A 14,532-nucleotide genomic window follows, 5' to 3' on the forward strand; every position below is an offset into this window, starting at 1 on the left:
ATCTTCCATTTTCACCTTCGTTCCGCTTGTTCTTCAGAAATGAATAGTCTCGTCAACATATATTCTCAACTGATATACCTACGTCATCGAATATCATGTCTACATATGTACATATCAACATACATGTCCACTATCAACTTAACATATCAACAATCCTGTCAACATATTCAATTACTCTAATACGTAAATAACTCATCGATCATTATATATATATATATATTTTTTTTTTGTTAGGTCTACTAGCTTTGAAATAAATAACAGAATTGTAGTAGTCGTGTCTTAAAGAAAAAGAAAAAAAAAATGTTTTCTATGATCGTTCGAATAAGAACAAAAAAAGAAAAATAAAAGAAATTAGATCATTCGGGTGTGCGAAGATCAATGAAAAATTTCTTACTACTATGATCAATGATTTTACCTTACTAATGATGAGAGAGAGAGAGAAAGAGAGAGAGAAAGAATAAGTGAGAGAGTCACTAAGTACTTATCTTGGTTTCGTCTTATCCTTTACGAAATGTCCAAAGAAGACCTTTTCCTTGTTTGAGGCGCCACGAGGCGCCAATGTTTCACGCCTCCTTCGAGTCCCTATGCCGTACCTTTTATACCTTATTCCCAAAGGCATCGTTATAGACCTTGACTCGTTATAATGCTTACGACTAATAATCTTTAATTCTTTTTTTTTTTTCTTTCTTTCTTTCTTTCTTTCTTTCTTTCTTTTTCTTCTTCTGTGGACGAGGGAAAAAGCGTAGCGGAGAGTTCTCCTCCATTGTTCTAATTTTTTTTCCCCATCCTTTTTCTTCTTTTCTCTTTCTCTTTTTCTGTTTTTTTCTTTGTTTTTTTTTTTCAATTCATTTCTCTTTTCTCTCGCTTTCTTTAATTCCGTCCAACGAATTTTAAGATTCAAATATTTTCTTAAGAATTTAGATTCGTTATAGAAAGTTCAATAAATAATCATAATCACGAGATAATGTATAAATAAATTATTTATACTTTTTCGTCGATAATGAATGACAATGATCAAAAATGTCAGACAATGATTTTAATAGTTTATAAAAGTTTATGAAAGAGTTAACGTTATATTATAACAATGTTTGAAGTTGATACAATGATCGAACAATGATCGAATTGATATTGTGTCCTTTATTGCACCGTCTTGAGATACTTAACAGTATCTTTTATCTTCGTTCTTTTTCCCTCCTCATCACAATAAAGTCTCGTGTCTATATACACTTATGTATATATATATATATATATATATATATATATATATATATATCTTTCTCTCTCAGCTCAGCCCGTTGCAAGTCATTCCGGAATAATTTATAACCCCGAAAAGGATCGCCTAAACGGGGCCGTCTAACTCGACTAAACGCCGCGCTAATTTCATTTAACGCCTGGTCTATCTGTTTTCTCTTTCTTTTTCTCTCACCATAGGGGGTTTGAGGGTTGTTTATCGAAAGTATTTACGTTTATTAGGAAGGGGTAGGAGAGAGTAGATATGGTCGTATATATACATATATATATATATGTAAATATATCTATACACATACAATTCATTTCTTTTTTCCTTTTCACATCGCATTTACGTAGTCTCTTTACTGATAGTTTTTGCATTTTTCATCCTAATCATAGATTTAACTTTTCCCTTTGCTACGCTTCATTTTCCTTCGTTTCGCGTCCCTTTGCTTTGCTTATTCTTGTTTGGGTTGAGCTTGAAAAAAGGCATGGAAAAGAGGCATTTGGGGAAGAAGGAGAAAGAAAAAAAAAATAAAGAAAAAGAAGAAGAAAAAAAGGAAGAAACCGACCGATATTAGTAAAGTCCCTTTCGGCACGGCTATGAAAACGTAATTCGATGGCCTCGTTAATGTCCACCTTTTATCGATTTGGGTCCTGCGTAAATTCACTTAAACGATCTGTTTTCTCAAAATATGTTTGTTTGTGCCGTGGTGACGAAGAAAAAGAGAGAGAGAGAGAGAGAGAGAGAGAGAGAGAGAGAGAGAGAAAGAAAGAGAGGGAAGGGTGGGGAAACGTGTGACTTGACGCCTCGGCACTTGATGATCCGATCGAAAATTACGATACGAGCTAAACCAAGGATCGAGTCGTTCTTTTTAAAGAATTCGTTTCGGCTACCGACCTATTATCTATTCTATTTCCTTCTCTCTTCATCGTAGGTATCCAACCTATTCGAATTATTAACTCATTTCTGTCGACTTTTTAACACTGAAACATAGCGCCCAATGAAATTTAATTAAAGAATCAAATATATTATGATAGTCTTAAAAAAGACAGAGAGAGAGAGAGAGGGAGAAAGGAAAAGAAAAAATGATTTTATTAGTCTTCGGGTTATTCTCTAATCGAGAAGTAGCACCTTATTAACATAATCCTGTCGTATTCATCCTTGAAATATAATCAATGGATATTTATTTATTAGTGAACGATTAGAATTAAATATATTCATTACTAGAATCGAAACGAAATTGTTTGAGCTAATTGCGTTATCGTTAATCTATATAGAAAAAAAAAAAAAAAAAAAAAAGAGAAAAGAAAAGAAAAGTAAGCAACTTTATTAAAAATATTTATCTTAATCAATAAAATCACATAACAAATAAGAATTATAATTAATATTATATCTATTAGAATATCTGTAATAATCTATAAAAATTGAAAGAAAAAATAGAAAAAAAATTAAATATGATACTAATACCATACTGAAGATAATTTCTCAACGAGGTATAATATCATATCGATCCATTGTCATTGATTCATAATCAATGAAATTGCATTAGACAAGGCAAAATAAAAATTGGATCTCCTTATATGATCATTAATGTGGTTAGTATGAAAGAAAAGAAAAGAAAAGAAAAGAAAAAAAAAAAAAAGAAAGAAGAAAAAAAAATTAAAAATACGATTTTACACGTTACTGATGTCTCGAAGAAAGCATTAGACTTTTAGGTCGAATCCCATTCATGTTTTCCATGGGGGGACGAACAATCGCACGAGCGAACAGTTGCATCGTTTTGGCTGACGTTCCGTAATGGCGGACATGAAATCAAAAGGAAGAAGAAACTGTAGAAGTTGAGGAATAAGAAGAAGACGAAGAAGACGAAGAAGAAGTCGAAGAAGAAGTGGATACGCGGATGACGGTAGCAACGTATCTCTCCTCCTCATCCTCCTCCTCCTTCTCCTCCTCCTCCTCCTCCCTCTTCTCTCTCTTCATCCCCTCATACCTCTACCTGAAAGAGACTATATTCGTTCGCGGGAAGATAAAGGAGGACGTTTGTTATTTTCTCTCTCTCTCTCTCTCTCTCTCTCTATTTTTTTCTTTTGCTTTTTCCTTTTTCCTTTTTTCTTCTTTTTCTTTTTTTTCTTTCTTTCTTTCCTCGTCTCGTCATCAAGTTTCTGCTGCTCCTTTCCAACAGGGCGTCGCACTGACTCGTCGTCATTACACGGCATGACAAGGCGCCTCTGCGCTCCTCGCTCCTCGATTTCTTGCTACTTTTTCTGCTCCCCTTCTCTCTGTGGCATCTCTTCACACGCTCCCGAATGCTTTCCTCTTCTATCACCTTTCAAACTCTTTGAAACGAACTTTTGAAACGAACGATAAACTATTTTGATATTTCTTCGATATGTTTCAATCGTTTAAATATTATTCTATATTACGTAGATATATCTACGCATCTATTTATCTTATAGTACTTGTATATTTCTTATGTTAAATTTAATCTCTATTATTTATGTTTCAACGTCGATGCAATTATCATGAACAAAATCAATCAACGATTGTTCGAACGAACGAATATTTCTATCGTAAATAAAATTTAATTCGTACGATCTAATATAATTTATATAACAACGTCGATATAATTAATTCATTGCTGATATAATAAGATCTATGAGATATGATTACAATGGTAATGGAAATAATTCATTGCCGAAGTAAATCTTATGGAATGTAAATGTAAACATCGTTAGTTGCAAAAAAAAAAAAAAGAAGAAAAAAAATAAAAAAAAAAGAACAAAAAAAAAAAAGAAACAGACACACACAAATAAAGAAAAAAAAAGTTTTCTTTCCAAATTAAACAGAACAAACTTTTCATTCGAGTTCTAACGATGTGAACTTAATTAACATCGATGCTTTGTACATAATCTACGATGTGTCATTAGAAATCTATGGTTTTTTTTCTTATCACTTGTCTGTCAATTATATATATATATATAAAAAAAAGTAAAATAAAACATTGTGCTCTGAACAAATGGCATTTGTTCGTTTCGTTTAAAGGAGAAAAAAAAAAAGGAAAAACAAATCGACCCTATTTAAAGAAAAAAATGATTAAAAATCAAAATAAAAATGAAAAAAGAGAAAGCAAAAGAATAAAAATAAAAATACAAACAAAGAAGAGAAAAGAAAAGATTGATAAGAGGAAAGAGTTTGCGCGTGCGCGCATAGGTCTGTCTATCCCTTTGTATGTGTATGTCTCTCTCTCTCTCTCTCTCTCTCTCTCTCTTTCTCTGTGTGTGTGTGTGTGTGTGTCTGCTCTCGATGTCCGCTTTATGTTCCCTCGTCAAGTTCGTTTTGTCCTCGACACGGAGAGCAGCACCGGTTGTTCCGGTAGATCGAAAGAAGTCGAAACGCAGGTCCCGCAGGTTTTACGAGGTCCTACGTTCTCGTGCATTCGCCTAATTGATCCTTGCTCTCAGCCGGGGCCGCTTGCTCTACCTGCGGGGATGAGAAGGCGGCACACGAAGAACAGCCGAGTCGTACCGGACTGAGGGACGTAAGGTATCCGAGTGGAAGGTAAAGTCTCGCCTTTGAACATCTTACCAGGAATTGCCTACATCTTCTCTCTTTTTTTCTCTCTTGTTTTCTCTCTTGTTTTCTCTCTCTCTCTCTCTCTCTCTCTCTCTCTCTCTCATTCTCTCGGTCTATAGATATATATTTTTCTCTTAATTTCTTTTTTGTCGAAACTTTTATACTCGTAAAAAAAAATTGTTAACATCATTTCAGGAAAATCTTTAATTCCATCCTATTATGGATCATCAGTTTATTCGACTTCAACTTTGTTCGTTCATATTTAAAGAAAAAAAAATATATATATATATATATATATTCTACAATATTGTTACAATTTCAAAATTATCTTCTCGTTCAATACGTTTCATTAGATTTAACTTTGATTAACTTTGATTTTATGTACGAATTAATCGCCTTTATATACAATTTCATATTTCATGAATTTCAATTGGAAATTATTTATTAAGATCAATCATAACATGTTCATCGTCTTTGTAAATAATCAATCCAATTCGAAGAGAGGGAGGAGGGGGGGTGGGAGACGATGATTTAATACGAATTGATTGATTATGAGATTAGTTATTTGAAGAAAAAGAAGAAGAAATTCAAAGAAGATATAAAAATCAGGACAATTTGGGTGCCAGATAATAAATAGTTCATCATCATTATTATTATTATTATTATTTTTTCTTCTTCTTCTTCTTCTTCTTCTACTACTTCTACTTCTTCGTAAAGTAACAGTAGCAAAAGCGCTGACGGAGGTGGCAGCACTCGAGGAGTCACTTCTCGAGTCCGTTGCATGCCACAAATTGGCTCAAATATTTACGCAATTGGCATGATAACCGCATTACGTGATTATGTACGCTCGTTGCGCGCGATCCCGATGCTCACCCTCTTCGTCCCATACTCGTTCGCTACAAAACTCCCTCACTCTCCTCTCACGATCGTTTCTATAAACGTCAAATCAGGGTTATTAAACGAGTCCTCGCGTATATTGTTCAAGTTGCCCATGCAACTTCCGCCTTGAAGACCTTCCTGTCTTCTCCTCCTCTTCCTCCTCCAACCTTACTGCCATCTTTCCTCCCCCCCTCCTATTTTTTCAATCTTTCTTTTTTGTTCTATTTTTTTGTTTTTCTTCTTCTTCTTCTTCTTCTTCTTCTTCTTCTCTTTTAGACTTCTTCAATTACGTCTAAAAAAAGATTTTTTTCTTCTTCTTCTCCTTTTTTTTTCTTTTTCTTTTTTTTCCCCTTTTTTTTTCCTTATACATCCACTCTCCTTTAAATGCATGTGCATTCGCGTTTATGATTTTTTTCTATTTTTTTTTTTCTCTTTCATAAAAATATATACCTCTTACGATAATGTCATTTTAATGTAATGACAGGTGCACCTCGTTTCTTTTTCTTCGTATTTCCTTTTTTTCTTCTTTTTCTTTTTTTTTTTTTTTTAAATTTTATTACGTAATAATCAGTATGATAGTTAAATTATACCATTAGTCATATTTTACGTATAATACACATGGTATAAAAAGTAAGAGAAAAAGAAAAGAAAAAAAAAGCAGTATTGTGACACCTATTATATTTTTTATTCATTAGCAAATGAAATATCGTAGAATATTTTTCAAACGAAAATAAATCAATCAATCATGAAATGAAGGGATCAGAAATTTTATTTTTTTTTTAAATAAAGGGATTAAACAATTTATATATATATATATATATATATATATATATATATATATTTATGTATATAAAAAGTGGATGTTTCAAACAACGTATATTATATACGAAAATTGTCTAAGAAGAACAAAGGTCGAACTTGATCATCGAATTACGCGGGACGCCTCGTTTACTTCAAACGACAAATACGACTAGCTAGCTAGCTCGTTATCCAAGAAAATTTTTACGCACGCGTATTTCTCAAGACAAAGACATAGATATAGTTATAGAGAGAGAGAGAGAGAGAGAGAGAGAGAGAAACAAAGACAGAGACAAATATAGAGAAAAAGAGAGAGAAAGAGAGAGAGAGAGAGAGAGAGAGAGGAAGAACTTAAATTCCATTTTATATATATATATATATATATATATATATATATATATAGACAACGTCCCTTCGATTTGACTCGCTAGGATCCGTAATGTAAGTGCATACATACGTACGTGTACCGGAAAGTTGCGAAAAATTGGCAGACTATACGGAGGATTAATTTCGTTGACGACTTCTTTTATTTCCTTAGGTATTCTTAAGAAAATTACCATCGCGCCATCGCCATTACCGGATCTCGCAATTTTACCGACAATTTCTCTCTCCTTCTCCATCTCCTTCTTCATTCGTTTTCTTCGTCTTCGTCTTCTTCTTTTTCTTCTTTTTCTTCTTATATTTCTTCTACACATCCTCCTCTTCCTAACTCGCTTTTCGACTTATACGCAGAAACGTTTGTCAGTATTTTTCATGTTACAAACTCCGTCACTCTTTCATACACACATACAAAGACATAATCGAGAGAAAATTTTTTACCAATGATCAAAAACTCGCTTAATTATCGATTGACTTCGCTAACAGATCGATATTCAAGTTTTTCACTATACTCCCGATTAATTACTCTCTACTAATAGGTAAACCACAATTACCAAGGAAAAATTCTATAGAATCGATCTAACGATTAGAAAATATTTACCAAATTAGGTGATCGATTTTCGTTTGATTACGACGAACGAATTTACGATTAGATGTACATAAGTTTGCTTTTAGAATTTCGAAGAATTATCTTATGCGAATATAACTTTTACCTTTCTTCCTTTCATTTCTTCTTTATCTCTCTCTCTTTCTCGCTCTCTTTTCTTTTTCTTTTCTCTCTCTTCATTAACTAAACTTAGAACTTTAGAAATTTAGAAACTTTCTACTTTAAAATATAGAAGGAAAGAGGGGAAAAAGAGAGATATACACACACACACACACATACACACAGAAAGAGAGAAAGAGAAAGAGAAAGAGAAAGAAAGAGAGAGAGTAAAGAGTTGACACGTTGAAGTTGTTAGCAAAGTTGTTATCGAAGAGGTCGAACGAACCCCCATCGTGATTTTCTTAGCTGCACGAAGGAAAGAACGAAAGAAGAAAATAAATAAATAAAGAAGGAAGGAAGAAAAGAAAGAAAGAAAGAAGGAAAGAAAGAAAGAAGGAAAGAAAGAAAGAAGGAAAGAAAGAAGGAAAGAAAGAAAGAAGGAATCTCCTCTTCTTCGAAAACTACAGTTACCTCTGACCGTCGATCTAACACCGATCCGTTACGCAAGAAACTCCGTGGAAACGCTCGTGCCTGGTGTTCCTCCTCCTCCTCCTCCTCCTCCTTCACCTCTTCTTCCTCCTCGTCCATCTTCTATATCTCCTATACCTTCTTCTATCACAGTACCTCCTCCAGGGCCGCGTGGAACGCGCGTTACGTGCGGTTTCCGTAAATTGCTACGTGCGAGTCGAACCCCTGCTCGGATTCTCGGAGTTGAGAGAGAGAGAGAGAGAGAGAGAGAGAGAAAGAGAGAGAAAGAGAAAGAGAAAGAGAGAAGGGTAAAGAGGGAGAGAGTAAAAGAAGAGGGCCGATCGGCCAACAGCCGCATCTCCTCTCTCAAGGAATAAGAAAGAAAGAAAGAGAGACAGAAAGAGAAAGAGAGATAGAGAGAGAAAGAGGGAGAGAGAGAGAGAGAGAATACCGATCTCGCGTGTCGCAGAGTTACGCGGAAACGCGTCTATACTCGTCCATGGTGTTCTAACACGAAGGGAAAGTCTACTTTGAAAAATCAAGTCGTAGTGCATCGACGATAAGGCTAACATAAATTGTACACGGAAACCTCAGGCTTAGAGAGAAAACGATGGCTTTCGTGTTCGTCGATGTAACCACGTGTGAATTATATCCGTTCGTCGATGAAAAATAAAAAGGAGAAAAAGGAAAGAGAAAAATTAAAACTGAGGGAGAGGAGAGGGAGTAGAGAGGGAGGAGAGAAGTAGGAGGAGGAGGAAGAAGAAGAAGAAGAAGAAGAAGGAAGAAGTTGATGATTATGATGATGAGTCAGAGGATATATATCTCAAAGAAAGAAAAAAGAAGAAAAAGAGTTAAAATGAAAGAAAACAAAAAAAGAGAGAGAGAGAGAGAGAGAGAGAGAGAAGAAAAGAAAAAACGAAAAGAATGATTAACAAAAAAAAAAAAAACAAAAAGAAGATAAAAGTATAATCTCTAATGTTTTCGTCAATTTATTTAACGCGTTTCCTCGAACGTGACTCATATCGAGTACTGCCTTTCAAATTCTTTTATGTTGATAATTGGAAAAAAATGATGGGGGTATAATATAGGCATTTTGTACGATTATTTGGAAAGTTTGTACAAGAGTTGATACTACACGTACCTTGTACCGTTTACAATTTTTCTTCTTTTTCTACTTCCTATTTCTTTTCTTTTTTATTTTTTGTTTCCTTCTTATTTCTTTTCTTCTTTTTCTTTTTTTGGCTTTTCTTTTTTTTTCTCTTTATTTATTTTTTTTTTGTAATACTCTCCGTTAAAATTATACGTTGTCTTAGGATCAACGAGGAACACGCTCAAGATCCTCACGTAGGTTCTATTTCGATAAATGAATTGGAAAGGGTTAGGATGGTAAAGTACTAACAAGAAACTATTTCTAAAATTTTCCAATCATCATCATCATCATCATCATCATCATCATCGTGACGAAATGTTCAATATTATTTCTTATTGTCACGTAAAGTAAATTATAATAATCGTTCAATTAACTTAAACGCATCATTCAGTTAGTTGGTATTTATTATGGATGAATGAATTGATAAGGATGGGAGGACTTATTGCAAATAGAAAAACATTTTTTTTTTCCGTTTCTCTTTTCTCTCTTTCGTTCTTTCTTTCTTTTTAAGTTATAATCATTATGATAACAAAAAAAATCAATTCGTTCGTCGTTATTTTTTTTTTTTTTTTTATCACAATTACGAATTAAAATTACTATTCGACGGGTTAAATACAAAGCATTAGTTTTAAACACAAGTATTATTGTAATTATAGCAATTTATTGTTTTAAAGGGTAGTCCGATGATTGTGGATGATTACAAGTGGTGTCATCTATACGAGAAATCGTCAAGCTCCTATTCTCATTGGACCGAAGCAGTCAGTACAATCTATTTAAATTTCCTCAAAACTATTTCGACGATTTTTATCATACGTCGATAAGTTCTAATTCATTGATTCGAAAATTTTCGAATCATTCGAAATAATCGAATGGCTAAAACATTTTCAAATTTTTCCTCGTTCAAACAGAATTTGCATTCTTTTTTTTTTCTTTTTTCTCATTTTTTTTTTATAAATGCAAAATAATAATTTCCTTTAAACTCGATCGATAAGGAAGAAACATCTGTCGGTTAATTATCGACGTATTCACTTACCGTTTGCAGATAATTTTCTTCGATATAATAATGATCGACCTAAGATAATATCGCATGAAGAAATCAAATTTAATAAAAAAATAAATTTAATTAAAAGAAATATTTCATATCTAATATCAGCCAATCGAATAGAATTCTTTTAACGGTTAACATTCCTAATGACGATCCAAAGGAGAAAAGTGGTTATTATTGAAAAAAAAAAAAAAAAGAAAATGTTGGAGCAACAGATCGCGTGACTCAACGAGGCATTCGCAACCCTTTTGTTCCTTTTTATTTTCCCCTCTTTCTACAACCCACCTTCCTCCCTCCCATCCCCTACACTCATCCAAACGTACCCTTTTTTTACCGTCTCTTTCTCTTTTTCACCAAACGATTATTATTACGAGAATTGCAACGAAAATTGCAGTTGGGTTACTACTCGTAGCACCTGCATACTATCTTACATAGAATGCAAATAAGGAGCTATCGAGTCGGACAGCTTGACAGATCGAATCGATGTTGATAAAGAAAGAAAGAAAGAAAGAAAGAGAGAGTGAGAGAGCGAGAGAGAGGGAGAAAGAGATAAAGAGTACGTTCGATTTTTTATAGAATACTACTAAGGACATCATACTATACTATACGATTGAATTACACTTTATATAATTCATTATACATAAGAACTTATACAGTGTGTATAGTTATGTGTATATACGTTATTATTGTCTATTATTGTCTATTATTTTCCCAACACCTCAAAGTGTGTATAATAAAAAAAAAAAAAAGAAAAAAAATACCATGATTAAATAATTTTATCTTCGTTCATCCTTTACGAATAGAAATATATATATGTAGAAAAAGAGAATAGATAGTATCTAATTTCGTAATTTTCTAATCAGAATGATGTCTCCTCGTCAGTCCTTTTCTTTCTCACCCATATTTCATTGGTCATACTATATACATAGATATCGATCATTGAAATAATCATTAATAAAATATTGATTTGTAATATTTTATTATAATTGATAATAAATTATATTAGACTTACTCTTCCAAAGGATCTTTTGAATATCCTGCTAAAGTTCTCCAAAGTTCTTTAGGTCCTTCGATAGCAAGCGGAAAATGTTGCCAGGACCAAGATTCTGCAGCTGTTAAAGATTAAATTAATTAATTAATATTTATATATGTATATACAAATACATGATTGTATTATTAATTAATAATTAACGCTTACGATCGAGTGGTGAATAATCTACACGTCTTTTAATTGGTTTCGCTAAGCTTTCAGAATCTTCGTGGGATTCCCAAGACGGCGAAGACTTTAAAACAAAAGTTTAATGATATAATAATAACTAATAAATACCAAAAAACAAATAATAAATAATACATATATATATATATATACATGTATGTGTGGCTACTATATACATATACCTTTATATTATTATCGTGTTTTCCTGCGTTTCCATGAATATTTTTCCCAGAATTTGAAAACAAATCATCATATTTATCGCTTCGTCCAACTCGCGGTATGTTTTTAGCAATTTTTAAAAAAAATGCTGGCACTTCGTCAGCCTCCACCGAATATTGCAGGACAGATGATATAACGATTGATCCGAGAATAACTAAAAAGTATAATTTTTGTATTTCCGTCATTTCAGTATAATTAAAAGAAAAAAAAAAAAAAAAGAAAACAGAAAAAAAATAATTTATAATCAATTCGAACGTACCATGAATAAATATTTTTCTTGTCCAATTACATGACAAAGTATCAAACGTCATGTTGAGATAAATAAAAATGATAATATTAATCTGTGACGATGAAAAAAATTAATTACAATTTTCATTTTGTACGATCGTACCTGCCATATGTATTTCTCTATATATGAACATTTTCTGTACCTACTTACTTGTATCTTCAAATTGTACGATTGTCACAATTCTACTGTGTCGTGTAAGCTACAAAATCCTACGTATTTATACTCGATTAAAAAATCGTATTAAATATTTTGATCATGTTCGAGTTGTAAATCGATTCGATTTAAGTCTCTTGTACCCGTACCGTATTTCGTTAACCGAGAAACTTTCGTCCTTGCAAATCGTTGATTGTATTTCATTCTGAAAATGAAAATAAAAAAGAATCTATATCAATTTAATTTGTTCAATTATTTAATATGAAATATTTTTAGAATGATCATGTAACGTGCAACGATACGATCATAGATTATTATTATTGAATAATTATAATGATAAAGTTATATCAACTTTGATCATAAAATGAAAAAAATTAGATATTTTATATATGCATATATTATTTAAAACATATAGTGAATATTTTTAAAAATTATTAGTAATTTTTTTAATATTGAACATAAGTGAACTTAATTGATGACACGATGAAAAGTCGAATATTTAATTTCTTTTATTCAATAATCATCATACTGTTTCTATTATGCATTGTTTCGATATTTTATAAATAATTAAGATCAAAAGTAAAGATCAAAGTAAGTCAATATTTTTTCTATCGAAATGAGTACACCAAAATCAATAACCCTTATCGTGGCAGGTGAATGATACGTGCTATCAATATGAAATCACACAATCTGCATACATTATATTATCAAATTTCAATGATCTTATTCCTTTAATTATTTTTATTAACATAAATAAGAATCATTAATTTTAATCTCATTACATAGCGCATATGTATGTATATCGATTAAATGAAAAATTAAAAAAAATTTTTCCTTTTAATATTTTCTTTTTTTTTAATTTATTTTATCACCGACAATGCATTTTTCAATGATTTACAAAACATGAATTTTATAATTATATACTTAAATATATATAAATTTGTACGATTATTTTCCCTAAGTATTAAATAAAAAGTAATAAAAAAAGTAAGTATTAAATAAAAAAGAAATGTTTTAGGCAAATATCATGTGATGTCAAAATGAAGGATAGGTGGAGGAGCATAAGGCAAATTCTAACGATAATTATTATACTTGGGATAAATTTAAAGAGCCTAATAAAAGACATTTTAATTTTTGTTAAATAGAACCCTATATTATTTATTATATATTCTTATAACTGTATCATCACCCTGTATACAACTGATAAGATTATAATATGAAAATAATAAAATGAATGAAGTATTAGAGAAAGATTAAACGTTGTAATGTTTTTATAAGATGATTACATTTATTAAATTATTATTTGACAAAGAAGATAATACTGATTATAATAAGCGGTCGTATCGTTGCAAGTTGCATTGGATTATGGATTATTGATTATTGATTTGAGATGTTTATCTAGATAACCAGGCGTTGCAAGCTTCGCTAGCGATTTCGCACATGGCGGAGAGTGCTCGGTTGGCTACTTCGGCATCTGCAATAATTCAAATAAAATATTCATCAAAGATCTTATTAATATTATTTATCTATGATTATTTTTTTCACAGGATGGATCAAAAGTTCTTGAACAATTTAAATAATCAATTATTATTTTTCAATGTTATCACTTTTTCTGTTCTACGAGTTTGACTTGCAGTTTTGCAATTCGAAGAAAAAATAAATAATCATCTAGAAACTTTTGATCTCTACGTCCTGCAGTAATATTACAATAAAATTATTGTAATATATATACATATATGTGTGTGTGTGTGTGTGTATACAAATACCTATCGCACACACATTCAAATTTTTATTATTAAAATGTAATATTTAATAATTAGTAATAGTAAATGTTTTTGTTTGTGAGTAGTTCATTTTCTATTTGTTTCTCTTCTTTCTTTTTGAATGTATGATTGAAAAAAGAAAAAAAAATACGATTAGATACATCGAACATTTTTTTAAATAATTTTTTGAACAATCGTTTGAACATTGAAATTTACCAGACTCGGAGTTGGATCGTTTGCCGAAAATGCTGCCATTGAATGGAGGTTTCTTGTATCCAGCCTCGACGATAAGGCCAAGGATGGCAACGACGAGGAAGATGGTAAGAGCAAAACGGACGGAGACCATTTTGAATGAGGGGATTTTTTAGAGCTAATCCGTTAGAAAAAGGAAAAAGAAAAAAAGGTAAGTTTGTTAACAATACAAATAAAATAAATAAAATATTAAATATTATATCTTACTTGTTGAAGGAAGCTGTTGATTCTTCTACGAAAGTCGAACAGTGAATGTTGTGAATCTAAGAAAAGATCTGAGCTTTTATACTCTCAAGAAGAGTACTAAAGATAAATCTCTCTATCAAACGCAGACGAGGGACATTATATGCAAGAGAACGTTTCCAATGAGATTTTTTTTTAACTAAAACGAGTATCGTGCCATTGAGAT

The 14,532-nt window shown here is 31.7% G+C and overlaps 2 protein-coding genes across 7 annotated transcripts in view; both read right to left on the bottom strand.

The window, feature by feature from the left end:
• Positions 1-10,087: 10,087 nt before the first annotated feature.
• Eth (ecdysis triggering hormone) lies at positions 10,088-12,136 on the bottom strand. Of its 3 annotated transcripts, none has more exons than XM_035871796.2 (6): positions 12,106-12,136; positions 11,926-12,007; positions 11,630-11,820; positions 11,430-11,514; positions 11,244-11,343; positions 10,088-11,148 (listed from the first exon to the last, which is right to left on the bottom strand). In XM_035871796.2, exons 2-6 carry the CDS (start codon positions 11,975-11,977, stop codon positions 11,091-11,093), a joined length of 486 nt encoding a protein of 161 aa, XP_035727689.1. In that variant the 5' UTR covers positions 11,978-12,007; positions 12,106-12,136; the 3' UTR covers positions 10,088-11,090. The 3 variants fall into 3 exon arrangements, with proteins under 3 accessions (XP_035727689.1, XP_085519430.1, XP_085519429.1); XM_085663304.1 differs by having other exon boundaries at positions 12,102-12,134; XM_085663303.1 differs by having other exon boundaries at positions 12,098-12,134.
• Positions 12,137-13,354: 1,218 nt separating this feature from the next.
• The window catches only part of SIFa (neuropeptide SIFamide), a 37,828-nt gene continuing 36,650 nt past the window's right edge, over positions 13,355-14,532 (bottom strand). For 2 of the 4 annotated variants that reach the window (XM_085663308.1, XM_085663306.1), the window contains exons 3-5: positions 14,331-14,386; positions 14,088-14,241; positions 13,355-13,582 (exon numbers count right to left, since the gene is read on the bottom strand). In XM_085663308.1, coding sequence (XP_085519434.1) covers positions 13,503-13,582; positions 14,088-14,217 — 210 coding nt within the window. In that variant the 5' untranslated portion in view covers positions 14,218-14,241; positions 14,331-14,386 and the 3' untranslated portion in view covers positions 13,355-13,502. The remainder of the gene's footprint in view (positions 13,583-14,087; positions 14,242-14,330; positions 14,387-14,532) is intronic. The other 2 variants (XM_085663309.1, XM_085663307.1) reach the window with 1 other exon arrangement.

Source organism: Vespa mandarinia, chromosome 21, assembly GCF_050613455.1.
Source record: "Vespa mandarinia isolate Hongniang chromosome 21, ASM5061345v1, whole genome shotgun sequence".
Classification (NCBI taxonomy): domain Eukaryota; kingdom Metazoa; phylum Arthropoda; class Insecta; order Hymenoptera; family Vespidae; genus Vespa; species Vespa mandarinia.

Coding starts and splice junctions, on each gene's coding strand:
- Eth (XM_035871796.2), bottom strand. CDS start 11,977: ATGACGTTTGATACTTTGTCATGTAATTGGACAAGAAAAATATTTATT. Junction 11,515..11,629: donor AACACGATAATAATATAAAG/GTATATGTATAT, acceptor TTTGTTTTAAAG/TCTTCGCCGTCTTGGGAATC. Junction 11,149..11,243: donor TCAAAAGATCCTTTGGAAGA/GTAAGTCTAATA, acceptor CTATGTATATAG/TATGACCAATGAAATATGGG.